The 25332-nt window shown below is 51.2% G+C and overlaps 1 protein-coding gene across 1 annotated transcript in view; it reads right to left on the reverse strand.

The window, feature by feature from the left end:
• Positions 1 to 22765, reverse strand: part of CSF1R (colony stimulating factor 1 receptor) — a 31776-nt gene extending 9011 nt beyond the window's left edge. The window contains exons 1-10 of the mRNA XM_010850552.1: positions 22515 to 22765; positions 17385 to 17642; positions 16667 to 16951; positions 14497 to 14633; positions 13676 to 13835; positions 9157 to 9343; positions 6321 to 6436; positions 6068 to 6188; positions 5805 to 5992; positions 4100 to 4215 (exon numbers count right to left, since the gene is read on the reverse strand). Of these exons, the coding sequence (XP_010848854.1) occupies positions 4100 to 4215; positions 5805 to 5992; positions 6068 to 6188; positions 6321 to 6436; positions 9157 to 9343; positions 13676 to 13835; positions 14497 to 14633; positions 16667 to 16951; positions 17385 to 17642; positions 22515 to 22563 (1617 nt within the window). The 5' untranslated portion in view covers positions 22564 to 22765. The remainder of the gene's footprint in view (positions 1 to 4099; positions 4216 to 5804; positions 5993 to 6067; positions 6189 to 6320; positions 6437 to 9156; positions 9344 to 13675; positions 13836 to 14496; positions 14634 to 16666; positions 16952 to 17384; positions 17643 to 22514) is intronic.
• Between the last annotated feature and the right edge of the window lie 2567 nt (positions 22766 to 25332).

Raw genomic sequence — 25332 nt, forward strand, 5'->3', positions numbered from 1 at the left:
GCGCGCTAGCGCCAGAGCCTGCCCTACGGGGGAGTGGCTGCTGCTCTCGTTCCTGCCCAGGGTGGCAGCTGCATGGGGGCATGATGCCAGGGGGTGCCCACGAGAAGTGCTGATGGAAGACAGAGTTTAGGTGGAAAGTGGAAGCTGGGGTGGGGCGTTGGAGAACACCGAGGCCTCGGGTCAGCAGTCCAACTCTCTTTCCGGTCACTCGTGGGGCATGGAGGCCAGCTGGGCCGCGTTTTTTAGCAGCTGGGCTCCTCCATGGGGCACCCTCCTCAAGGTGGGGGGAGCTCAAGTGGGTGCTGGGAGGAGGGTGGCCTGTGATTGAAGTCTCCTAGGTAGCCATCAGGAAGAACGTCCAGATGGTAGTTTGGAGGGAGAGATTGTAGTTAGACATAAGAAAGAACTTCCAGGTTCTGATTCAGAACAAGAGACTACGGGTAAATGTCAGGACAGCCATGGTAGAGTTATAGCAGATAGCCTGAAATGGGACAGGAAGATTTCCTGAGTGTCAGAGGATTCAAACCCTGCCTGTGGCTGCCTTTCCAACTCAAAAGACAGAGACAGCACCAGGAAGTATTCCTTTTCCTCTCCTGGCCACTTCTATCTCCAGGAGCCACTGCGGTGAAGGCTATCTTTTCCTCCTTGCCACTTCTCCTTCCTCTGGCCCTGCAGCTGGGCCTGAGTCAGCCGGGCAGGGGAGAGTGGGGAAGGGGAGGGAGATCAAGGCAAGCGAGGTTGTCTGGCTGGGACTTCAGCCTCTGAATCCCAGACCTGATCGCTGGAGGAAGACACCACTCTCTCCCGCCTGTCTCAGGCGCCCCCACCCCTCTTCTCGGAAGGCAGCCTCCCGTTCTGCCCAGCCTCTGCCGCGCCTGCACATGGCTCCTCCTATGGAGCTCCTGGGAGCTCCTGCCCAGACGGGCCTCTCCTTTGGGTGACCTCGGAATAGAATGCTGTCAGTGCGTGCCTGCAGAGCACTTCCTGTGAGTGGGCGCTGGGCTCCACACTCAACATGCGTCATCTCACTTATTCCTTGTAACGGGCCCGGCCACTTCCCCTTGCCGACCGAGGTGGGCATGGAATCATCAAAGTCCCCATGCGGGACTGCTGTCTGGGTGGGAGGATGCTTTCTGTCTTGGGGAGGGGAAGATCTGAACAGTTCTCACCAGAAATCTTAGGGACCCTCCTGTGTATCCCCTTTATGGCCCCCATTCCCGAGAATTCTAGCCTCTCCACTGCCCCTCCCACCATCCCCCTTGCTCCTCCCTGTCACTGTCATCCTTTCTTCCGCACGTCCCTCCTGCTTCTAGCCTCTAGCCTGCTGACTCCTGCCCTTTTCTCTTCCCCCTCAGCCCCCCTTGTGGTCTTTCTGGGGGCCAGAAAGGTGATGACTCAGCCCTGGGACAGAAGTAACCCTTCCCCCAATTGGGGCCACCCTCCCCTCAGGCCTGTGTAGTGAGGACAAGCCAGGCTGGCTCCCCAGGGAAGGGGCGAGGCTCAGAACCCCAAGGGGCAAAGCAAAGGACATTTTGACAGTAAGCCCTGGGGCATGGCCATCACATTAGGGTATGGCCATCTTGACCCCAGGGATGCCCTCCTTCTCTTGTTCTTGGGTGGGCTCAGGGGCCAGTTCAATTTCCTAAATAGGATAAGAGGTGCCTGCAAGTACACATTCCAAAAATGGTCCCTTGAAAAGAAGGTAGAGCGTCCCCAAACAACAACTGACCAAGGGGCCTGGGCAGTCCAAGGCAGAAAGGGCTGGAGGGGGAACTGGACACTTCTCTGGAATCTCTGCAGGGCTGGGGAGGCAGCTCAGTGGGGCACAGGGAGGCAGCTTTCAGCTCCATATAAGGAAGAACTTTGCAACAGAGCTGCTCAGAGAAGGAACGGGAGGCCACGAGAGTGACTGAAGTCCTGTCCCCCTGGAGGTGGGCGAGCAGTGCCCGACAACCACTTTGGGCGTGTAGTCAAGGAGATGCCCAACCTCAGACAGCCCTCCAATCCCAAAATGTGTGAGCAAACTTAGCTTCCCCAGCCAACTTCCTCCTGGGCCCAGCATGTTCATCGTCCAGTCTGAGCGCTGTCCAAGCCCAGGATCTTGCTGAGTGTCCCATAGCCTGCAGTCTGCCAGTCAAAAGGTCTCATGGCCAGTGTCAGAGGTGGACCTAGATCCCTGAAGACTTGACCTGGGGCCCCAGATTCTGGAGGCTGCGCTCAGAGCTGCGCCCTCAGGCTGGGTGCTGATATGCACCGAGCACCCTGTGTGCCTCTGGGCACCCCCGACACAGCATCCGCCTGTCTACTCCAAGTCCTCTGCTTACACTAAAACTCCCAAGGCAGGTGCGGGGAAGAAAAGGCAGCAAGGGGCTCACAGGTGCACTATTCATTTGTAACTCACTTCATTCTGTTGTTCACATCTCCTGAACCTTCAGGATGGGGTCCATACCTCCAATGTGCCTCCACCTGCAGCCTCTTCCAGGCATCAGTATTTCCGGTGCTCCCCGTGGTCTTCCCCACTCTTTGTGCACACTGCCCTCTCCCCAGAGACACCCTTGCCCTGAATCTCCTCTTCCCCTGGCTGCCTGCCCCATGCTCCATGGCCAGTCTCACCCACGCCATGCTGCCTCCTCCAAGCAGACTCCTTTCCCTGCCAGCCAGAAACCATCCCTTCACTTCTGGCCTGCCGCAGCCTTCTGGCCTGGCCCTGTCAGTGCCCAACCACACCGGAAATGGTCTTTCATATAGACAGGCAGTGCAGCTAAATGGTGGAGACCGTGGGCTCTGGGGTGGGAAGCAATTAGGATTCTTGAGCAGGTCCTTCAACCTTGCTAAGCCCATTTCCTTATTGTAGAATGCTGACTGCTCTAGTCCCTGCCTCCAGATTGTCGTGAGGGTAAAATAAGATGACTTCATGTTTTGCAAAATGGTTTAGAAAATGACTGTTTCGAAACCAACCTCTGCCACTGGCCAGCTGTAGACTAGGGCATCTGTCTCAACCTCTTGGAACCTTAGCTTCCAACTCTGTAAAATGGGGTTAGTGATACTACCCACATGCCATGGTTGCTGAGGGCGGTAAATGAGAGGATACAGGTAACACATGTCATAAAAATGCCCCTAAAATCACTGCTCAATCACCGATTGAGCACTCAAAAGTGACAGGCAGGGTACTAAACATCAAAGTGCAATTAACAGCAGACTTGATTCGTAATAATATTAAATAATGAAGAGGAGGGGCTTCCCAGGTGGTGCTAGTGGTAAAGAACTTGCCTGCCACTGGAGGAGACATAAGAGACCTGGGTCAGATCCCTAGGTGGGGAAGATCCCCTGGAGGAGGGCATGGCAACCCACTCCAGTCTTCTTGCCTGGAGAATCCCATGGGCAGAGGAGCCTGGCGGGCTACAGTCCATAGGGTCGCAGAGTCAGATACAACTGAAGCAACTTAGCACGCACAGTGAAAATGATGGGGACTTCCTTGCAGTCCAGTGGATAAGAATCCACCTTCCAATGCAGGGGATGTGGGTTCGATCCCTAGATGGGGAACTAAGATCCCACACGCCACGGAGCAACTAAGTGGGCATATGAAAGTGTGAATAAGCCCATGCACCTCAACTAGAGAAGCCTATGGGTATCCAAAGAGCTGGTGTGCCACAGCTAAGACCTGAAACAGCCAAATAAATATTTTTAAAAAATAATGAAGAGGATGATGATGATCAGGCCTTCCCTCCACTAGCTCACCTGCCACCTGACAGAGACACAGGCCTGGCCCCTGGGGCCCCTCTTGTGCCCCTGGAAGCCCCAGCTGGGAGAGGATCCCACCTTCACCCTCCCCGACTCCCCACGGCTCTCCTGGCAGCATCTTTCCTCTGTAATCCACGCCCTCACTTTCATGGTAGCAGCCATTTCCTGCACGAGACAGCGAAGCCTACGAGAGCAGAACCCCAGCGGCTTGAGTCTTGACTCACAGCCACTCACACTGACATACAGCAGGTGCCCACTGGAGAGCTCTCGTCGTGAATGGCCAGCCGCCGGGTGAGCGGTTGTGCCGGGTGGACCCTCGAGGCCCGGTGGTGCTGCCCCACCCGCCCGCCCGGCTCACCTGCTTGTACTTGTAGAAGAGCAGCAGCAGCAGCAGCAGCAGCAAGGCCATGATGGACATGCAGGCCACCAGCACTGGTGTGAAGAGGGGCTCATCGCGGGGCTGCATGGAGGCTCCTGCACGGAGGGGCGGACAGGGCCGTGAGCTGGTCCAAGGGGCCTTTGAGACCCCGGGCCCCACTGGAACAGGCCTGTGGCCTGGAACACGGGAGGTGCCCCCAAAATTCTTGTTGATTGAACAAAGTATCCTCTCAGTAGGAAGCCTGCAGATCCTCCCCTAGCCAGGGGCAGGGAGGACCCCCCTCCAGCCCTGCTCACGCCCAGCTCTAAACCCTGCCCAGACTCACAGCCTCTGCAGCCAGGGGAGCCCCTCAGATCACGCAACCCACCCCCTGCCTGTGTAAGAAGCCTCTGGGGCTCAGCCACGACTTGAACCCTCCCCCAGTGTGGAGGCTCATTACCTACACCTCTGGCCAGCTTGGACAGAGAGACCTTCTGGACTGAAATCTGCCTCCCCAGGAGGTCCCTGTAGCATCCCCAAGTGCCCTCTGGGACCACACAGCCCTCCGAGAGTCTGAAAGTCAGGCTCATGGACCCAGGTCTCCTCTTCCCACATCAGTAGCCCCAGTTCCCTTGATGCGTTGGGAAGGACCTAATTTCCACCCCCTGGCCAGATCAGCAGCATGAACCTGAGACTCAGCCTCACTTCTACCTCTTATGAGGTGTGAGAGCAAGCCTGTGACTTCTCCCAAAGCCTCAGGTTCATCACACCCCAAGAGGGAAGGCAGGCTGCACTAAAGCAACTTCCTGGGGTTGGGTGAGTGTACTGAAATAGTGTCTGCAAGGGGCTTGGCACGATGCCTGGCACAGTGTAAGCCTTCAGCAACATGTTGGCTTTCTTATTTGTAATATAGGACCACCAGCTTGGGACACAGCCGCCAGGGCAGCGTATGTGGAACTGGGACTCCAAGGCTAGGGCACCAGGAGCCCCTTGGAGCCAGGCGGAGGCCCCATTCTGTCCTCTCTGGGCCTGGCACACAGTGGGTGCCGAACCTGCTTTTCAGAGGACCGAGGGTGCTGTGGCCCTGTACAGTCTTGGGCCTCTCAGAATCAGACAACTCACCCACATGCAGCCTTTGTGCAATGCAGAGAGGGAGGAGTCTTCCTCCAGACAATGCTGCAGTGGCAGTTGCCCCCCACCCCCACCGCACAGCGCCCCGGGTGGAAAGGACTGTCTCTGATGGAAGGGAGTCTGGGAAGGATGGGAAAGGCCGGAGTGGCTGGCCCTCAGTTGGGGGCAGGGCCTGTGTTCATTAGTCGCCTGTCCCTGTCACTGTAAGCCCGGGGGAGGCCCTGTTCCCCTGTGAGTCTCAAATGCACACTTGTGAACTAATGAGTCAGCTCAAGCGCAGGAATAAGGGCAGAGGGGCCAGATTAGGCTGCTGCTGCTTCAGGCTGCTTTCTGTCTAGATCTCTGCTTCCCCTCTGCCCTTCTCCCCCTACTACTTCCAGCCCTCTGGGTTCTAGACTGCCCATCTTGCTGCCTTTGGTCACAAGGGGCCTAGAGTCACACGTGGAGAGCTAGACTCGGTATGGCTGGGATCCGCTCGGCACTGAAACTCTGGCCCTTGGCTCCCAGGAGTGGCTGGGGATAGTTCCCTGGGCGCCCCTCCTGTCGCAGCCTGGAGCAGGGGTCCAAGGCTCACCTACGGAGATGGGCCCCAAAGCCCCGGAGGTGTTCCCCATGCTGTTCTGGGCCCTGCACTCGTACGTCCTGTTGTGTTCCAAGGTCCCAGGGGTCAGCAGGCTCTGGACGGTCACTTTGTGGAAGGGCTCCTGGCGCAGGACATCAGGGTTCGGCTCCTCCAGGACCAGCACGTGGGTCTTATCACATCTGGGAAGCACAGAATGTGGCCAGAGCTTTGGGGTGCCCAGCCCCTGAGCCCAGGTGAGGAGGGAAGTCACTTACCTGTTGGTGTGGCTGCTGCACTGCACCCACGTCACATTGGGCTGGGGGTACCCGGAGGCTTCACAGAGCAGGGCTTTAGAGCCATTGGAGAGGGTCCACATGACTTCTACTTCTGGGGGGTCTGAGGTAGAGAGGGTCTGAGTCTCCTCGCCTGACCGCCCACCCTGAGTCTTCTCTGCCCCAGCCCAACCTCCCCCAGCTCGTCTATCTCAGCCGCCCCAGGGACCCTGTGTCCCCAAGCCCTTCTACTCACATAGGAGGGTGAGTTCAAAGGTCAGGGTGTCCTCGCGTCTGGCATTTCTAGCCTGGAAGGAGTAGAGGCCGGCCTCGGAGGGCTTCAGGCGAGGCAGGGTGAGCTTGGAGGTGTATCTGTGTGGGAGGAGCAGGCCGTCTGGGGTGAGGACAGAGGGTTCCGAAAACCATCTTAGAGGGGGTGGTTTTATTTTTGGTCAGGGGTCTGGGGCACGAAGGCCTTGGCTGAGCCAGGTACCCAGCCTGGGTCCACTGAGACATGGAAAAACCACCAACCCGATTTCCTGAATTGCCTCTCTCATCCGCAAAGCACTTTGGTTCTGAGCTTTAGTGGAGGCAGTGTCTATACAGTGCCAGTGCGGGGAGAAGCCTCACAAGCCTCACTGAATGGATCTACTTTCACCACCATCACTGGGCTAAACAGTCCTCACTGAAAACACCAGTACCTGGTCAGCTTCTATCCCCAAAGCGCCAGCCCTGCCAGGAGGGGCTTTGAGAGGGAAGGGAGGCAGGATGCAGCCAGGGGGCTCTAGTCCTAGGATTGCCATTTCCCAGCTGTGTGACCTTACGCAAGGATACTTAACTTTCTGTCCCTTTGCTTGTTTTTCTGTGAGCGTGATGGATCTGTATTCAGAGAGCCTAACTCATTGCAGACACTTGCCCCTTCATTGGAAAATACCTGCAGCCATTACTAGACTAAAACCCATGGTATTTACTCAGCCAGTTCGTTGGTATATAGAACCCCTCTACATGTGTCAATTCTTGAGATAACTAATACCTGCTTCTTAAACTGAAAGAATTTAACTTTTTGCATGAGTCCAAATCACCATGATGAACACACCTATCACACGGGCTCAGTTTGGTGCCCTGTGCTGAAAGGCCCCAGATTACCGAGTTCAAGGGCACCTCTCTGGTTCTTTTCCACAGGGTCCCTATTGCTTACAGACCCCTGAAACATATCCATGGATCAGCCCCCTTCCTGGTGTCTGCAGACTCCAGTTCAGAACTTCTCTTTTAGATGAGAGGAAGCTAGAAATCCTGGCTGGAAAGGACAAGAAAGGAACTAGAAGAAGAAGATGAGGACAAAGGAACATCTTTGTTGATTCTGTTGATCAACAAACAAGAATCCAGGAATCAAAGAGGTTTGGGCTTCCAGAGCTAGAAAGAGAACTCCAGAGAGTTTGGGAGTTGGAAGATGTCTGAGGATTATCTACCATAGAGATGGCAACAGATCTCCTCTTATGAGCCAATTATGATGGAAATGTAGCCTCAAGACTATATTGAGAAGGACTCTGAGGCTGTATTTAGACATCACACGAAATGGTTCTTAACTGAATTAGGGCTGTTCATCACAGTTGTGGGAGAAGATGTGATTGCATGTGATCCACATTTCTGCTGTCTTTAATGGACCTGTACTCTCTCATTCAAATGGTAGAGGAATAGATAAAGAAGATGTGGTATGTATATACAATGGAATATTACTTAGCCATAAAAGGGAATGAAGTTGGGTAATTTTTAGAGATGTGGCTGGACCTAGAGACCATCATAGAGAGTGAAGTTAGTCAGAAAGAGAAAAATAAGTATCGTATATTAACACATACATGTTATATCTGAAAAAATTGGTATAGATGATCTTATTTATAAAGCAGAAATAGAGACATAGAGAACAAACATGGATATCAATGGGGGAAAAGGGAGATGGGATGAAAGGGGAGATTGGGATTGACATATATACATTATTGATACTATGTATAAAATAGGTAATTAGTGAGAGCTACTCTATAGCACAGGGAACTCTACTCAATGCTCTGTGGTCATGACCTGTATGGGAAAGAAGTCCAAAAAAGAGGGGATATGTGTATACGTACAGATGATTCGCTTTGCTGCGTGTAGAAACTAACACAGCACTGTGAAGCAGCTATGGAGGGAGTGTGCCCACGCTCAGCTATGTCTGCCTCTGTGACCCCAGGGACTGTAGCCCGCCAGGTTCCTCTGCCCATAGGATTTTCCAGGTAAGAATACTGGAATGGGTTGCTGTTTCCTTCCTCCAGGAAAAATTTTAGAAGTAGAACAGGGTAGAGAAATGATTATTTTCACACTTGTTATCTGTGTTCCTCCTTAGGGAAAAAACTCTCTTGTTTAGAAACTGCCTGGTTAGGTCACTTTGGGCAGGAAAGTAAGACCCTGAGGAGAGAGTCCACAGGAGACAAAAAGACATTTCTAAAATGCTCTGCATGTAGAGTACACAGGACTCTGGGAGTGGAGGGTGGGGGTGTGCACAGGCAGACAGACCTTCATAAGAAGAGTTTTGATCCAGTGGAGAAGAGTAGCTGGTGAGAAATTCTCAGGGGTGGATGGCCACAGGTTTCTAAAGAACTTTTGATGTATCTGTGACTGAGAGATATTAATTCCCTCTAGTCCCCCAAACCTGTGTGTGTGGCTCTAGATACCTCGTGCAATTGCCATCAGGAGTGTGACTCTGAGTGGAAATCATGGGGATGGCCTTCTGCATTTGGATTAGTCACAAAAGAGGAGAATGAATAAGCTCAGGAGACCTTGGGTGACCGTCAGAACGCACACACCCAAGAAAGGATAGAATTCTTGAGGACGTCATTTAATTTCCCAAGGATACAGCACAAAGGGTACGCTAATTTCATCTACATCTCAAACACAGATGACTGATGTTGAGGCTCTACATAGTCAAGAACACTGAGCCCTAGAAATGGGAAAGGGCTCACCCCCTAGTCAAGGTTGAGACAGGACCCAAGTGTGCTGACTCTCTTAAAGCGTCCTCTGTCTGGCTGTGGGCCATGCAGATGGGAGCTACTGGGTGGTACCTGTATGTGTTGTTCGTGGTTTCAAAGTTGAGCTTGGGCTGGGAACCAAAGAAGGGACCCTCATAGGTCCAGTTGAAACTTTGCAGGCTTGGGTAGGCCTCCACCTTGACTCTGAGTTCAAGCTTTTCACCCACGGCCACCTCTTGGAGGAGGTTCTGCTCAGAGGTTAAGTTCAAGTAGGCACTGTCTGGGAAGCAGAATGCACAGAAATCTGGAATGAGTGGGAAGATGTCCGTCTGTGTGTTCATTTGGTGATCCACCTGTGGAGCCAGTCTTTCAGCTGGGCCCTCCCTGAGTAGCTAGCATGTGCCAGTCACACAGACCTGACCTGTAGCCAAAACGTGCCCTCTCTCATCTTTTTCCCACCACTCCCACCCCTCTCAAAAGCTCAGGGCTTTAAACTCTTATCTCCAATTTCCTGGAAGAACCTGGGCAAATTCCTATCTTCCTTGGCACCTCTACCTCTTTTTTTATGTAATAAAGAGATTAATAGAATATATCTATCTTGTTATAACTGTATAAAATGTTTTCTAGCAGCTAAAAATGTCCCCCTTTCTGGTAGTAGTTTATATTTCCCCTTTTTCTGGTAGAAGTTTAATCAATGCAACTTCCATATCCAGTTCTAAAGTGGGCATGTGACCCAGGCCAACCAATCAGGGTGATCTGTGCCCTTTGGATCGTGATTGGTTGCGGGTAGGAATGAGTGAGTCCATGGCACTCATTCCTATGGTTTCTGTTGGAACTGGAGGAAAAGAGAAGTTTTCATTCCACTGGGGTTTCCAAACTTGGTGCTGCCCCACAAGAAAAATATAGAGCCAAGGGTTGGAAAACAATAGTTTCTTGTCCACATCTGAACATTAAAATCCAGCTGTCCCAGAAGCTCATAACCATGTTTTGTTTTGTTTTGCTTTAGCTATAAGGCCAATAAAATCCTCTTTTGGTGAGGTCTGTTTGAGTTGATTTCTGCTACCTATACCTGAATTCTCCAGTATTCTTGCCTGGAGAATCCCATGGACTGAGAAGCCTGGTAGGCTACAGTCCACGGTGTCGAAAAGAGTTGGACACGACTGAGCGACTTCACTTTCACTTTCACTTTATGCCCATCTAGCCATGGCCCCTCTTCCTACTCACATGTGCACACACAGACACACACACAATTCTCCACCCATCTTGGTGTTCTCATATCCTCAGAACACCCCACAGTAGTTCCAACCTGGGCTCTTTGCTCAAGTCATTTCCTCCACCAGGAACCCCATATTCTTCCTTTCTTCTATTTAGATCCTTCTCATTCTCTAAGACTCCCCCATCAGGGAGACTCCATCCATCACTCCAGGGTAAAGGAGTGCTCCCTCCTCTGGATTCGTTTTACTTTTTTAAAAACTGAGGTATAGTTGATATATATTTGATAAGTTTCAGCTATCCAACATAGTGATTCACAATTTTTAAAAGTTATATTCCATTTAAAGTTGTTAAAAATGATTAACTATGTTCCCTGTGTTGTATAACACATCCTGTAGCTTATTGATTTTATACATAAAAGTTTCTACCTCTTAATCCCCTGCTGCTATATGGCCCCCCACCTTCCCTCTCCCCACTGGTAACCCCTAGTTTGTTCTCTGTGAGTCAGCCTCTTTTTTGTGATATTCATTAGTTTGTGGTATTTAAAATTTTTAAATTTATTTATATTTAAAGGATCTTTTCCCCAAGTTTTACTTATTTTAAGTTTTTGGCTGCATCCTGCAGCGTGTGGGATCTTAGTTCCCCAACCAAAGATTGAGCCCACAGCCCCTGCATTGGAAGGTGAAATCTTAACCACTGGACCAGAAGGGAAGTCCCTTTGTGGTATTTTTAAGATTCCACATATAAGCAATATCGTATAGTACTTGTCTTTCTCTGTCTGATTTATTTCACTTAGCAGGATACCAGCTGTGGCCCTTTGAGACTGTACAGTCATTAGGCACCACATCTACACTGCTTCGGGCTTCCCTGGTGGCTCAGTTGGTAAAGAATCTGCCAGCAGTACAGGAGACCCAGGTTCAATTCCTGGGTTTGGAAGACCCCCTGGAGAAGGAAATGGCAACCCACTCCAGTATTCTTGCCTAGAGAATCCCATGGACAGAGGAGCCTGGCAGGCTACAGTCCACAGGGTCGCAAGAGTCGGACAGGACTTAGCGATTAAACCACCACCACCACTACACTTCTTCATGCACCTGGTCCTCCCTTTAGGTAGCTGTCTTCTCTCTCCAGGCTTGTGAGCTTTGAGGGCAAGGCTGTTTTTCTTCTCTCTTTCTCCCTTAGCCAGCCAGCCAGCCGTTCATTCATCCAAACTCCAGCCACTTCCCATCACCTCCACCGTATCCCTCCCTAATCAAGCCACCATCACCTCTGGCTCAAACTAGTAGCAGGAGTTTCCTAACAGTTTCCTGGCTTCTACCCTCATCTCCCAATAGACAGTCCTCAACAAAGCACCAGAAAGCCATATTACATCTTGCTACCCTCAAGTCAGATCATGTCACTCCTTTGCTCAAACCCTCCAGTGGTATCCCCTCTCAAGAAGAAAAGCCCAGGTCTCTCGCTGGCCTCCCGGGACCTTCTCCTTCACCTCTGATGTCATCATGTACTACACTTGCTCTCAAGCTCCACCCAGCTACACTGGCTGACTTACTCCTTGCATGTGGTGAGCTTGGACCCACCTTAAAAACACTGCTTGCCCTCTGTCTGCAGCTCTCTTCTCCAAGATTCTACATGGCTTGGTCCTTCACCAACTTCGAGTCTTTGCTCAAATGTCAGTTTCCCAGTAATCTTCCTTGATGATCACCCGATTTTAAGCTGAAAACCCTATCCAATTGTTCTTGTTCATAATTTATTTTGCTTATTGCTTGTCTTCTCCCAACTAGAATACAAATTCCATGTGGGCAGGACATTTTCTCTCTCATTTGTAACTGGATCCCCCGCATTAAAAAGGATCTAGCGGGAAGAGTGAAGGAAAACAACATCCGTTGACTGACTACTGTAGGTCTGCACTACAAAATGGATAGAATTAGAATCCATAACTGGGAGACAGTTTACTGTTCTCTCCTGCTTTAGCCCTCAGAGCTGCTGGCACAGGATGGGCCCACAACAGAGCTTAGGTGCTCCTGCAAGCCTGATGTATTACTTGTTCTGTGAGGGTAACGATTCTTAGGCTCGCCCTCCCGCCTCCCCTCAGGCTCCCAGCTTAATACATGAGGTGTGGCCAAGCTGGAAGCACTCTGAACCTGTCCCTACCCTGAAGAAGCTGCCCTCTGCTCCGGATTCTCAGCCCAGTGACTGTCGCTGCCTCCTCCCCAATCACTCTGGTCATCTTGGCTCCTTTCTGCTTTGTCCCAGCAGCCATTGTCCCGCCTAGATTGTTTTGGATAACAGACTCTCCGGGGTCCCCACCATAATCCAGCACCCTTCGCCATCTCTGGCCTGGAACACCACGTTAACTGCCCTGATGGGCCTCCAGCCTCGAGTCTCCTATCCAATCCACATGACACAGGGCAGAGCTTTCTCAAATGACATCTCCTCAAGCACACTGAGGGTTTACTCTGTGCCAGGCCCTGCCCTAGTTAGTTCAGATATATTCAATGAATTCTCAGAGCAAACCTATGAGACAGTTACTGTTAGGATCCCTATTTTGCAGATGGGGAAAGAGTTTAAGCAACCTACCTACATCATTGGTGGAGGTAGGCTGGAATGTGGCTTAGGACCGCGGGCTCCTGGCCACCACTCCTGCATCCTCTCTGCCATCTGATCCCATCACTCTCCTCTTAAGACCTTTGACCCCAGCCCACCAGAGATGATGCAAGCTACCCATTCAACTTGCTCTCGGATACTACCCTCCGCCCCGCTTTCCTATGACCACCCCCCGCCACCCCTTCGTGTCCCTGCTGTCGTCGGTTTCTCTGGATGCCTCAGATGCTCTTGTTCTCTTTGCCTTTGAGCCTTGCATATGCTGTTCCCTCTACTGAAGTGCTGTTCCCCTTCCTTCCCCTCCCCTCTGCCTGAGTAACCCACCTCCATTCTTCTGGTCCCAGCTTAGAGTCCATTTAGTCCAAGCCTTTGTTGGGGAGTCCCCCTTGGTGTTCTCAGGACACCTCAGGCTTCTTGCATGCCCACCCAGGGTGCCTGCTGTCTATTCACATGCCCATGTGATGTGAGTCCCAGGCATGCAGGAATGAATGAATGAGTGAACAGCAAAGTCCAGGAGGGACCTACTGGACATCAATCCCAAAACACAACAAAATGATGCTGGAATGAGATGCAGCCATGCACTGTGGGACCTCCAAGGTGGGAGAGAGGAAGGACTCTGAGAATCAATCAGAGGGCTGACACAGACATGGCTCCTTAGCCAGGCTGAGAAAAGGGGGGATTCTGGTGAGCTATTCCAACAGTGTCTACTCCTTTTTTTAACATCAGCTCCCTCTTTCTCAATCCCCATATGCACCCCCTCTCCCCAGGATCTGTGCTGACCCTCCACCACCCCGATGCTCACCTACCACCCGGAAGACCATGGAGGTAGTGTGGATGCCCCGGGCATTGGTGGCCACACAGGTGTAGTTGCCAGCATCTTGGAAGCCTACATGATCGAGTTCGAGGGTCAGGACTTTTTGATAACGGTTGTCACGGAAGTCGGATTGTTGAGAGATTGCGAGCTGCATCCAGAAGGAACAGAAATGGTATACAGAGGTCATTTAGGAATTAGAAAGAGCTGGGTTCTAATTCTCAGCCTTTAAGGATTACTATGTGCTTTTCCTTGGGCAGGGACTGAATTGTGAGCCTCAGTTTCTTCATCTGCAAATTGGGACTGACACTGGCCCATGCTTCTAGGGTTGTAGTGAAGAGTAAGTGAGATGGAGAATGCAAATGGCATAGGGCTATGCCTGGCATGCAGAAGGCATGGGGAGGAAGTATGTTCTTAGAAGTGGCCTACTGCCATTTCCTCCTGAGAAAACTCCCTCTTCCTCTCTCTAGAGTTTTTCAGAAATAATTCTTACATTCATGGGCCTCAGAGGTGGCCTTGGAACCTCTTGCAAAGTCAGAATTGAGCTGACATGTGCCTCTTGTCTACAGGCTAGGGCAAAGGTCATGGGTCAAGAGGGTGGAATCCTGCCTCCTCCCTCTCCCATCACAATGTGCAGATGCAGGAGCCTGAGACTTGCTTCTGCATCATCTACTGACCAGCAATGAGACCTTGGGTGAGTTATTCCCCTCTCTGGTCCTGAGCTATGCCCTCAGCTCCCAGTGCCAGCTTGAGGTGGGGCCTGGAGTGCCAGGAGGACAGGCAGGACCCCACCCCCTCCCCCAGGTACTGACTTTTGTGTCTCCACGTTGAAGGAAGACGTCAAAGTTGACATCAACGTCACTGGCTGAGCACACGATCTTGGCAGTCTCCCCTTGAATCCGCACCAGCTCTTCAGGCTCCAATGTTAAGGTCGGCGGTCCTGGGATGACTGAGATCAGGGGAAGGCACCCATGAGCACCTAGGCCAGAGCTGCCACTCTGTTTTCTGCCATGGGCCCAGGCTCCCTTCCCAAAACCTGGGGGGCAGCCATGGCACCTCAGTTTTCTCCACAACAAATCCCATCTCCTAAATGGACCTTGAAGAGTCCCCTTGGCTCCATCACCAGCGCCTCTCCCCAGTCACACCCTTCCCCTCTGCTCTGGACTCCTGCAGCCACCTGGAAGGCCTCCCTGCTTCCTCACAGCAGCCAACTGTGAGGCCAACAGCAGCCAACGTCAGTTCCCTACAAGGAAGACTGGATCATGCGCCTCTCTTGTGCTAACATTCAGCGGCTTCTCATCACTCAGACTAAAAGCTGCAGTCCCTCGTACCTCCCCAGACCCTGCTCCCAACCTGTATGCACTTGCCACCCCTCACCGCTCTGCAGCCATGTGGCCCCTCCCACCCAAAGACGTGCCCTTGCCCTTCCCTTTGGGAATGCCTGATCCATGCAACAACCACACTTTGGTTGTTCTCATCCTTCACATCTTCAGCTCAAACATTCCTCAGAGGGGCCTCCTGTCACAGGTTAGCTGAATTAGCTTCGGGCTTCCCAGGTGGCACTAGTGGAAAAGAACCCACCTGCCAATACAGGAGACGTAAGAGACTTGGGTTCGACCCCTGGGTCGGGAAGATCCCCTGGAGGAGGGCGTGGCAACCCGCTCTAGTATTCTTGCCTGGGGACTCCCATGGATTCCCCTACCCATATCTCTTCAGCTTGGTTTCTTGTTCATCACATTTATTTGCTTTCTCTCTCATCTGTCACCACCAGTAAATGCAGGTGGTATCCCTAGTGTGGTATGCCTAGTTTAGGCACAGCTAACCCAGTGGCTAAAACATGGCGATAGTGGTTTAATCGCTCAGTCGTGTCCGACTCTTGTGACTCCATGGCCTGTAGCCTGGCAGGCTCCTCTGTCCATGGGACTCTCCAGGCAAGAATACTGGAGTGGGTTGCCATTTCCTTCTTCAGGGGATCTTCTTGACCTAGGAATCGAACCCAGGTCTCCTGCACTGCAGGCAGATTCTTTACCAACTGAGCTATGAGGGAAGCCCTAGCCTATGAATTAACATCTCTGGCTGTGGCTGTTGTTGAAAGATAACCTAACTCCGTTTTATAGGGTCAGATGCTAAGGAGTGCACTCATGTCACAGAGTCATGGTGAAACGAGGGCCCTGGGATCCCTCTGCAAGGTGGGCTGTAGGGAAAGGTCCTGCCTGGCTCCTCTGCACACAGAGTGGGTTCCCTTGGTTTCCTGGACAGGTTTCGTGGGCTCAGGGCACAGGCCCTTGGGCCAGCCCTGCCACTCTGACCCTGGCCTCATTACACGTGCTTGCTTCCTGTCTTAGGCTCAGATTCTGATCCTGCTGACTCACACCAGTCCTCCCAGAAACCAGAATCCATCTACCAGCCCAGCAGAAACAAGGGGGGAGCAGACAGAAGAGAGACTTCAACACCACTGATGCTGATACCGAGGCGTCCCATGCACCTGCCATCATGACACCCCATGGCGTTGCTCACGGTTTCCCCCCTCTCCTGTGTTCAGCACCCAGCACCTGGTGAGCCCCAAGTAGGAATCCATGTCTGAAGGGGTGGGAGAGCTTTGGGCCCTCCTTCCATTCCTGGAACATCTGAAGCCTGTTCCCAGCTCACGACTGTGGACCTGCTGTTTCCACCTTCTCATAAGGCACATTTCCACTCAAATAAAATGTCACTCTCTCCACGAGCTCCCCACGCCCACACATTCTATTCCACCACCCAGTTCAATGCTTTTCATAGCCTATTTCATGACCTGAGACTACCTTGCCAGTTGAGTTATCAGCATACATGTGGTCTGCCTCCCAGCACCTCACACCTCATGGTCTTGCTTCAGCAGGTGCCCCATGGATGACGCAGGCACGACTGGAAGGAAGAGGTGAAACGAAGCACCCACCCTTACTTCCCCTCCGCCAGGCACCAGCTCTCAGGTCGTCCCTGTCCACGCACCTTTCTGAACTTTAAGCCGGATGCTGAGGGACTTCACCACCCTGCCAGCCACCCGAACGCTGCACTCGTAGTCCTGGCTCTCAATGAACTTGGCCTTGTGGATGGTGAAGCCGTACCAGGGCGAGAAGGAGTAGCTGGTTTGGCGCAAGACAGACCGGCCGCGCACCCGCACCAGCGAGACGCCCGCCTCCAGTGCCGGGTCAGTGAGCAGACAGGGCAGCAGCGCGTCCTGACCCTCCAACACCGTCACTTCCTCGGCCAGGACCCTCCAGGGCCGAGCAGGGTCTGGGGAGCATGGAGATACAGGGTTACAAAGGCCCCCCCTCCGCCAGGCTAACCGACCGGTCCCTGGACATTGGTGACGGAGAAGCTCAGAGATGCTGTTCATTTGCCTGAGGTCACATAATACCAGGGAAGCTCAGCTGATGCTTGGGGGCTCTGGGGCAGGTCCAGCCCCACTATTTAATGCTGTGTGACCTTGGGCAAATGACTCAGCCTCTCTGAGCATCTGGAAAATGCGCAGAAACAAGAACCTTCTCACAGGGTTGTTGTGAGGAATGAAATTAGAAGCACTGCCACAGGTCCTTGTTCGTGGCAGGTTCTCAGTAAACGTGGAGTTGGCTTATTATGATGGCTCAGGTCAGGGCCCAGCCCTCTTGGCCGTTCTTGGTGGGCCTTGCTGGGCTAGTCCTCTTGGGAGGGGGCTCATAGTCCTCACCTTTGACGTAGAGGTGGATAGTAGCAGTGCCCGCCAGGGGGTCTCCAGGCTCAGTGCAGCGGTACGTTCCCGTGTGTAGGAAGGTGGCATTGTTCGTGGTGAGGATGCTTCTGGGGGCGTCAGAGTCCAGAGTCCAGTAGGGGGAAACGGGGCCATCCCACTTCACGCTGCCATTGCTCATACATCGCAAGGTCACTGCTGTGCCTGGCTCCACCACCAGCTCAGGGCCACTGGGCTCTATCACTGGGACCCCCTGACCTGGTGATGGGAAGTGGCAGATAGAAGTGAGGGCTGAGGTGACATCCCGCTGGCTGTACCCTGCCTCTGAGCTGGGGGCTCTCTGGCAGGCTGCTGCTGCTTCTGGGGTTCAGCTACAACTGCAGGACCAACTCAGACGCATCCCTGCCCCTCTCCGGTCAGTCACTTCAGGCCCTGCCCCAAACCTTCTGTGATGGACTGACATCTCTGATGTCTCTGAGAGAAGGGGACTGAGGGCTTTCTTGGCCTCCCACCCAGCCACTGTCCCGGGGGGCTACCGCAGCCTCTGGCCTCAGTCTTCCTGGCCATGACTGCGTCATTCTCCCCAGGAGTGGACTCCTTCAGCCTGTTGTAATAAATGGGCTGCATTCCTGCTATGAAGTCCAGCACCTAGCTCAAAGAAGGGGCTTCAAACAAGCAAAAGTGAAAGTCGCTCAGGCGTGTCTGACTCTCTGCAACCCCATAGACTGTAGCCCACCAGGCGGCTCCTCTGTCCTTGGAAGAAAGAAATGAATAGAACGTTCATGGCAAAGTGTTCTGAATTAATTCACACGAGGAAGAAGAAAAAGGGGCTTCCCTGATGGTCCAGTGATTAAGACTCTGAGCTTCCACTGCAGAGGGCATGGGTTTGACCTCTCCACGTGCCACACAATATGGCCAAAAACAAATAAAAATGCATATACCTTTAAAAAATATTTTAAAGAAATAAAAGAAGAAGACAAGGGGTATGGGATCTTGGCATGGCAGAGTTCGAGTCTTCTGCTGTGCCTTCTCTCATCACTGGACATCTGGTCTGTAGCACAGTGGGGAGGTTCAGAGGCTCTGTGCCTCAGTTTCCCCATATAAAATGGGGACCAAAATTGTACCCATTTATTGGGATGTCAGGAGATTTAAATGCACAGAAAGCTTTAGAACATCACCTGTCACCAAATATAAATAATTCAGCAAAGGTTAGCCATTCTATTTACTATCTAGTCTACCCCCAGAAGCCCACCCTAACATCCCAGCACTTCTGCGTTTACTAGGGACAATCTCTTTTAAGGAAAATTTTCTTGAAGGAGAAAAGAGAACTTGAAACTCAGGCCCTCCGGGAAGAAGGCCCGTTGCCTCTGCAGTGTCAGCATTTTTCCAGGGCCTAAAATAGGGGTAAAGGAGGGAAGTGAGAGCTGATTCAAGGACTTGGAGGGGCTGCCAGGCGCCCTCCAGCCTGTGCAGGCGGAAACACATTGCTGGTACCCGGCCTAGCCCCCATTTCCGCTCAGCCTGCAGTCCTTCTCCGAGGGAGGCTCTCACTTCTGCTTCCTGGCCACTGTCCCCTTTAGGGGAAAGACCCCCTCACCCCTTGAAACAGGCAGTACCACCTGCTGGGCACTGGCATATCCCAGGCTGCAGGACCCGGCTCTGCCACTGACCTACTAGGTACCCCCCTACTGAGTCTAATCTGTCTGTCCCAGCGATGGGACCATGGACATCCCAACCCTGAAGGAACCAGGCAAATTCAGGGACTCTTCATCATCTTGCACAAAAGCTTCTTCTTAAAAAAAAAAGTGTATTTATTTATTTGGCTGCATCATGTCTTAGTTTCAGCACGTGAGATCTTTTGTTGCAGCATAAGTGCTCTGAAGCTGCAGTGTGTGGGCTTAGCCGCCACTTGGCATGTGGGACCTTAGTTCCCCGATCAGGGATTGAACCCATGTCCCCTGCATTGGAAGGTGGATTCCTAACCACTGGACCACCAGGGAAGTACTGCACAAAATCTTCTTAAATGGGTCTTTCCATTCCACTGCACCCTGCCCTCACTACAAACCCCAGAATCAGAAAGATCCTGTCAAATTATTTCAGGATGACTTAATTTATGTTTTGATTTTGTACACATCAGAGATGTGCAGGCTTCTGATCTGCATAAAGGATGGAGTGACCAGAGGAATACTGCGGAAGCCGACACCTGGGGGTTGTAGCCAGGCTTCCCTGTGCTGCTGACCCCCAGGGAGAGGGGCAAGCATCATTTTTGGCAGGCTGCTGGCAAGTCCCAACAGAGCAGGTGCTAGCCTATTACTGCTGCAGCCATGCAGGGCATCGGGGTTGGGGTGGGGGACTGGAGGGAAGAGCTTGATTGTGGACTCATGTCAGCCAGTCGTCGCTCAGCCATGTTTGACTTTTTGCGATCCCATGGACTCTAGCCCACCAGGCTCCCCTGTCCATGGGATTCTTCAGGCAAGAATACTGGAAAGGGTTGCCACTTCCTCCTCCAGGGGACCTTCCTGACCCAGAGATGGAGCCCGAGTCTCTTCCATCTCCTGCATTGGCAGGAGGATTCTTTACAACTGTGCTATGCCAACCTGGGTCCAAAACTTGGCTCTACCCTGCTAACTAAGTAGGCTGCTTAACCTCTGACCCTCAGGATACTCTTTCAATGAGAACAATCCGAATTTCCACCTCTGAGAGGTCCTGGGAGGATTCAAGGAGGTGATAAACAACCTCTGGCTGAGTCAGCTCTCCTGTCCCGTGTTATTGCTTCATCTACTACTCTCCTAACCTCCTCTCTGATCCTGACACTCTGACCAGCTGAAGTGCTAACTTTTAAAGGTCACAGCCTATGCCTGTAGCATCCCACGGTCTCAGATTCTGTGACTCTGTATTTCGCTTCTGCCCCTGCTGGGTCTCACGGCGCCTTCTCCCTCACCCACCCCAACCCTGTCCTCTAACTCCAGGCTCAGCCTCCTGGAAGTGTAGTCAGAGAGGCATTATCTTATTTTGTCCTGTCGTCGCAAGTATTCATGCAGGACAGGGCTGACACCCTCAGCTTCCGCTCCAGCTGCCCACTGCTGGCTTGACAGGAGGGAAGGAAAAGCTTGCTCAGGCCTTTACTCCCTGGGTGGGGGCTGGACCCCTTCTGCCCCTTCACCCCACCATCTCAACTCCCCAAACCTTCTCACCCCCTCCCACTTGCTTGGGAGACATCCCTCATCATCAGCTCCCAGGGTGTGCCCCCACACCCCCACCTCTCCCCCAACACATACATACATACATACATACACAAACATACACACACAAAAAAAACAGACAAACATACACACACATACACACAAACATACACACACATACATGCACACACATACACAAATATATACACCCATACACATGCAAAAAATAGACATACACACACAGAGACACAAACATACACACATGTGCACACATACACACACACACACACACACACACACACACAGCATGCCAAGGTTTGGGGCACAGCCTCCTCCTTGGCCCTGAGTCTTAGTGAGTCTCTTCTGGTCTCTAGGGTACAGTGATTCTGTCTCCCAACTTCCTCACAACTGCCCCTCATTCATCACTGGTCTACTGAAAAAGTAGGCTTCCAGCCTGCAGTCCCCATTTCTTCTTTCCTTTGAGGCGAGATGCTGGACAGCCCCTCCATCCCCCATCAGTCTCCCATAGGCATTTTCTGGGCAGGAGGATAGGACAAAAGAGTGAAATAAAACCCACAAAGCTTTCTAGGATGAGGGGAATAGTGTCTATCTTAATTGAGATGGTGGGGACACAAGCGTATATACTTGTCAAATCTCATCACAGGTACACTTAAGAATCAATGCTTTCTACTACACATAAATTCATCTCAACAAAAGAGAACAGACTTGCAAGCCCAGTGGAACTGACTGGGCCCAAAAAAGCCCTTCAGTGGGCCATCTCGTCCTCAGGGACCAGACACACCTACTCCTCAGGCTCTTGCAGCCACAGGACTGTGGGAAGGCCGGAGATGCTGCTGCCTTCCTACCCCACCCACAGTCCCCATCCTTCCCCAGCGTTCCTCCAAATATGCAGCAAAATTTAGGGGCTTCCCTGGTGATCCAATGGTGAAGACTCCACACTCCCAGTGCAGGGGGCATGGGTTTGATCCCTTATGCCGCATGGAGTGGCCAAAAGAACTTAACATGTGTTTGTCGGGCCGACTGTAGATACGAGTCCAGCACCCAGCCCCCAGCCTCAGTTAGGGACCCTCCTAGCGGGAGATCCTGCATCACTGATGCTGTCGGAGGGATGGGATTCGGGTGGGGTCTGCTCCACAGCTCTCTGTCCTGAGGCCCCGCAGCCTGTGTCTGTGATTTCAGCCTAGCAGACCCTCGCTGTCCTCCCCTGAGACAAGCTGCTAGCCCTGTACTCTCTCGCCCCAAATTTACCTCTCCTGAGCCCTTGGCCAGAGAGGCTAACCTCTTACCTCTCCTTCTGACCTCTTGCCCAAGCCACCCAAGGAAGGACCACTGCCTCTTCAGGCCCCTCCAAGTCACATCCTGCCTCATTCGCCTCGTGAGTCCCACACTGGCAGTGCCAGCGGAGCCACAAGAGGCTCTCAGGGCCTCTCTGCTCAGCGTAGGTCTGGACCAGTGGGACTGGCATCTCCTAGGAATTCGATAGTCATGAAGAATCTCAGATCACCCCTGAGACTGATAGAGTCAGAGTCTGCACTGTAACAAGATCCCTGGGGTATCTGTGTGCACAGTGGGGTTTGAGGAGCATTTTGTCTGCTCCATCAGCCCCCAAAACATGCTGTTGACCGTTCAATAGGCACTAAAGAGTCCCGAGGGCATAGGGATGTGTTCAGGACACACGGACAGTCACCATCTGAGCTGGGCCAGATCCACAGCCCTGGCCAGGCTGGTTCCACCTAGTTCATACCCGCTTTCCCTCCACTGCCTTTCTGGAGCAGACACCCACACACCCGCAGTCCAGGGTTGGGGAGATGAAAACGCAGAGTGGAGACCCTAGTGACGGGCAGAGGTTTAGAGAATCCTTTCCTTGGAACCCTGTCACAACCCTGTCCCCACCCCCTGACCCCCAAAGCTCTGGTTCTGCTCTTACCATGCCAAGCTGTGACCACCAGCAAGATCAGCAGGGTCCGTGGGCCCATGGCTTCAGCAGGAAAGCGGCAGGCTGACGCAGGGCTTGCGGCGGGGCAGAGAACCGGATTCTCGGACACCAGCCCTGACGGGACCAGACCCACTGGACATGTATTCCTCTCCACTAGCACTGGCTGTTTGTCTTGTTTTCCTCTTCCTCCTTCTCCTTGGGCTGATCCCCCTCTTCCTCTTTTAGCTAGGCAAGGCAACCACAGAGTTTGGAAATCTTGGTTAAAAAATAAATAAATAAAGACATGCCCCCCAGGGGGCGGGGTTGGAGTAAGGGTAGGACTGCTAAGTTCAGAGCCCTTCTGAAGCCACCTCTAAGGGGCCCTAGGAGAAGAGACATGCCCAGTATTAGGCAGTTGATTGTACATATGGGGGGGCTCCAGAGCAGCAGGGGGCTCTTGCTAAGTGGAAAAGGAAGTTAGGTTGGTCTGGACAAGCCTGATAACAGATAGTATCAAGAAGCTTCCATTTACAGGACACTCACCAGCCAAACCTTTACATACCACTGTCCCCTTTTGTTCCCATAAAAATTTTATACAGTAGGTACTGTTATCATTCCCATTTTACAACGTGAAAATTGAGGTTCAGGTTCAGAGAGCTCAAACACTGTAAACTTGCCCAAGGTCTCATAGCTACCAAATGGAGGTGGAATTTGGATCTAGGCAACCTGAAGAGGATAAGATTGAATAGTATCATTGACTCAATGGATATAAATTTGAGCAAACTTCGGGAGGTAGTAAAGGACAGGAAAGCGTGGCATGCTGCAGCCCATGAGGTCCCAAAGAGTGGACATGACTTAGCAACTGAACAACAGCAACCGCCTGGCTATAGAACTGCCTTTTTCTGGACTAATTAAGTTTGTTTACTTTTACAAAGGGTTAAACTGTGCTGCTGTAGTCTAAGAAAATTAGCATCCCTCTGCCACCTTTCCTGCATGCAACTGCATTTACCACTTTTAGTTGATTCTTTCAGTGTTTTTATTTCTATTCAAATGGTTATAAAATTAATTCTAGAATCTAAAAAAAAAAAAATCCACTCAATAAACACTGACCCAGGAAAATGATTAATCTTTCCATCGACTTAGAAATATAAGTATTACAAATACATTTCTGTCTTAGCAAAGTGCTTTGAACTTTTACAAATCATGAAAACAAACTAAAAGACATAGAAACTCTTACGAGACCTATAACTATCAAAGAGATGCAGTCAATCAGTAAAAACCACCCAACAAAGAAAAGCACTTAAAGAATTAACCCTGATTCGTCTCAAGCTCACTCAAAAGAATAGAAGATGACTGGGCTCTTCACAACTCATTCTATGAGGGCTGCAATAACTGATTCCATCAACAAAGAAGGATATCATAAGAAAACTATAGATGGATTTCTCTTATGAACCTAACTGCAAACATACTCAACCAAATTCCAGCAAACCAAACCCGACAGCATATTAAAATGATTAGACACCATGATCAACTGGGATTTATCCAACAAATGAAGAGGTGGCTCAGTACAAGAAAATCGACATCACAATAATAGAATGAGAGAATTTCACATGATTATCTCAACTGACACAGAAAAAAGCCTTTAATAAAATCTAACATGCTTTCATGATAAAACCCCCAAAGACTAGAAACGAAAACAAACATTCTCAAAATTATTAAAAGCATATATAAAAAAACCCACAGCTAACTCAAAGATAAAACATTGAAAGCTTCCCTGCCCCCACCCCTCCCACCACAGCTTTACATCAGCAACAAGGCAAGGACAACATGCCTCACTATTTCTGTTCAACACTATACTGGAGGTCTGAGCTAGAACAATCACAAAGAAAAAGAAATAAAATGCATCCAAATTAAAAGAAGTAAAACTTTCTCTCTTCACAGATGACATAATCCTATATACAGAAAATCCTCCTCTGCCCATTGGATTTTCCAGGCAAGAATACTGGAGTGGGTTGCCATTTCCTTCTCCAGAGGATCTTCCTGACCCAGGGATAGAACCCGCATCTCCTGTGTCTCCTGTATTGCAGGTGGATTCTTGACCACTGAGCCACCAGGGAAGTTTTGACTTTGGTGACACCACTACAAAATGTGCTTTTGCTTTCATCTAGCAAAAAAAAAAAATTCCATGTCCTTATTGATGTTCAGTAAAGAAGAGATGTGACTAATTTAAAGTGATAAAGTGATAAATCCTTAGTTCTTCAGGCACTCTAACAGATCTAATTCTTGAATCTATTTCTCACTTCCACTGTATGATCGTAAAGGATTTGATTTAGGTCATACCCGAATGGTCTAGTTGTTTTCTCTACTTTCTTCAATTTAAGTCTGAATTTGGCAATAAGGAGTTCATGATCTGAGCCACAGTCAGCTCCTGGTCTTGTTTTGCTGACTATATATAGCTTCTCCATCTTTGGCTGCAAAGAATGTAATCAATCTGATTTTGATATTGACCATCTGGTGACGTACATGTGTAGTCTTCTCTTGTGTTATTGAAAGAGGGTGCTATGACCAGTGCATTCTCTTGGCAAAACTCTGTTAGCCTTTGTCCTGCTTCATTTTGTACTCTAAGGCCAAACTTGCCTGTTATTCCACGTATCTCTTGACTTCCAACTTTTGCATTCCAGTCCCCTATAATGAAAAGGATATCTTTTTTGGGTGTTAGTTCTAGAAGGTCTTGTAGGTATTTATAGAACCGTTCAGCTTCTTCAGCATTACTGGTTGGGGCATAGACTTGGATTACTGTGATATTGCATGGTTTGCCTTGGAAACAAAC

This window comes from Bison bison, unplaced genomic scaffold (genome assembly GCF_000754665.1).
Source record: "Bison bison bison isolate TAMUID 2011002044 unplaced genomic scaffold, Bison_UMD1.0 scf7180017864291, whole genome shotgun sequence".
In the NCBI taxonomy this organism is placed as follows: domain Eukaryota; kingdom Metazoa; phylum Chordata; class Mammalia; order Artiodactyla; family Bovidae; genus Bison; species Bison bison.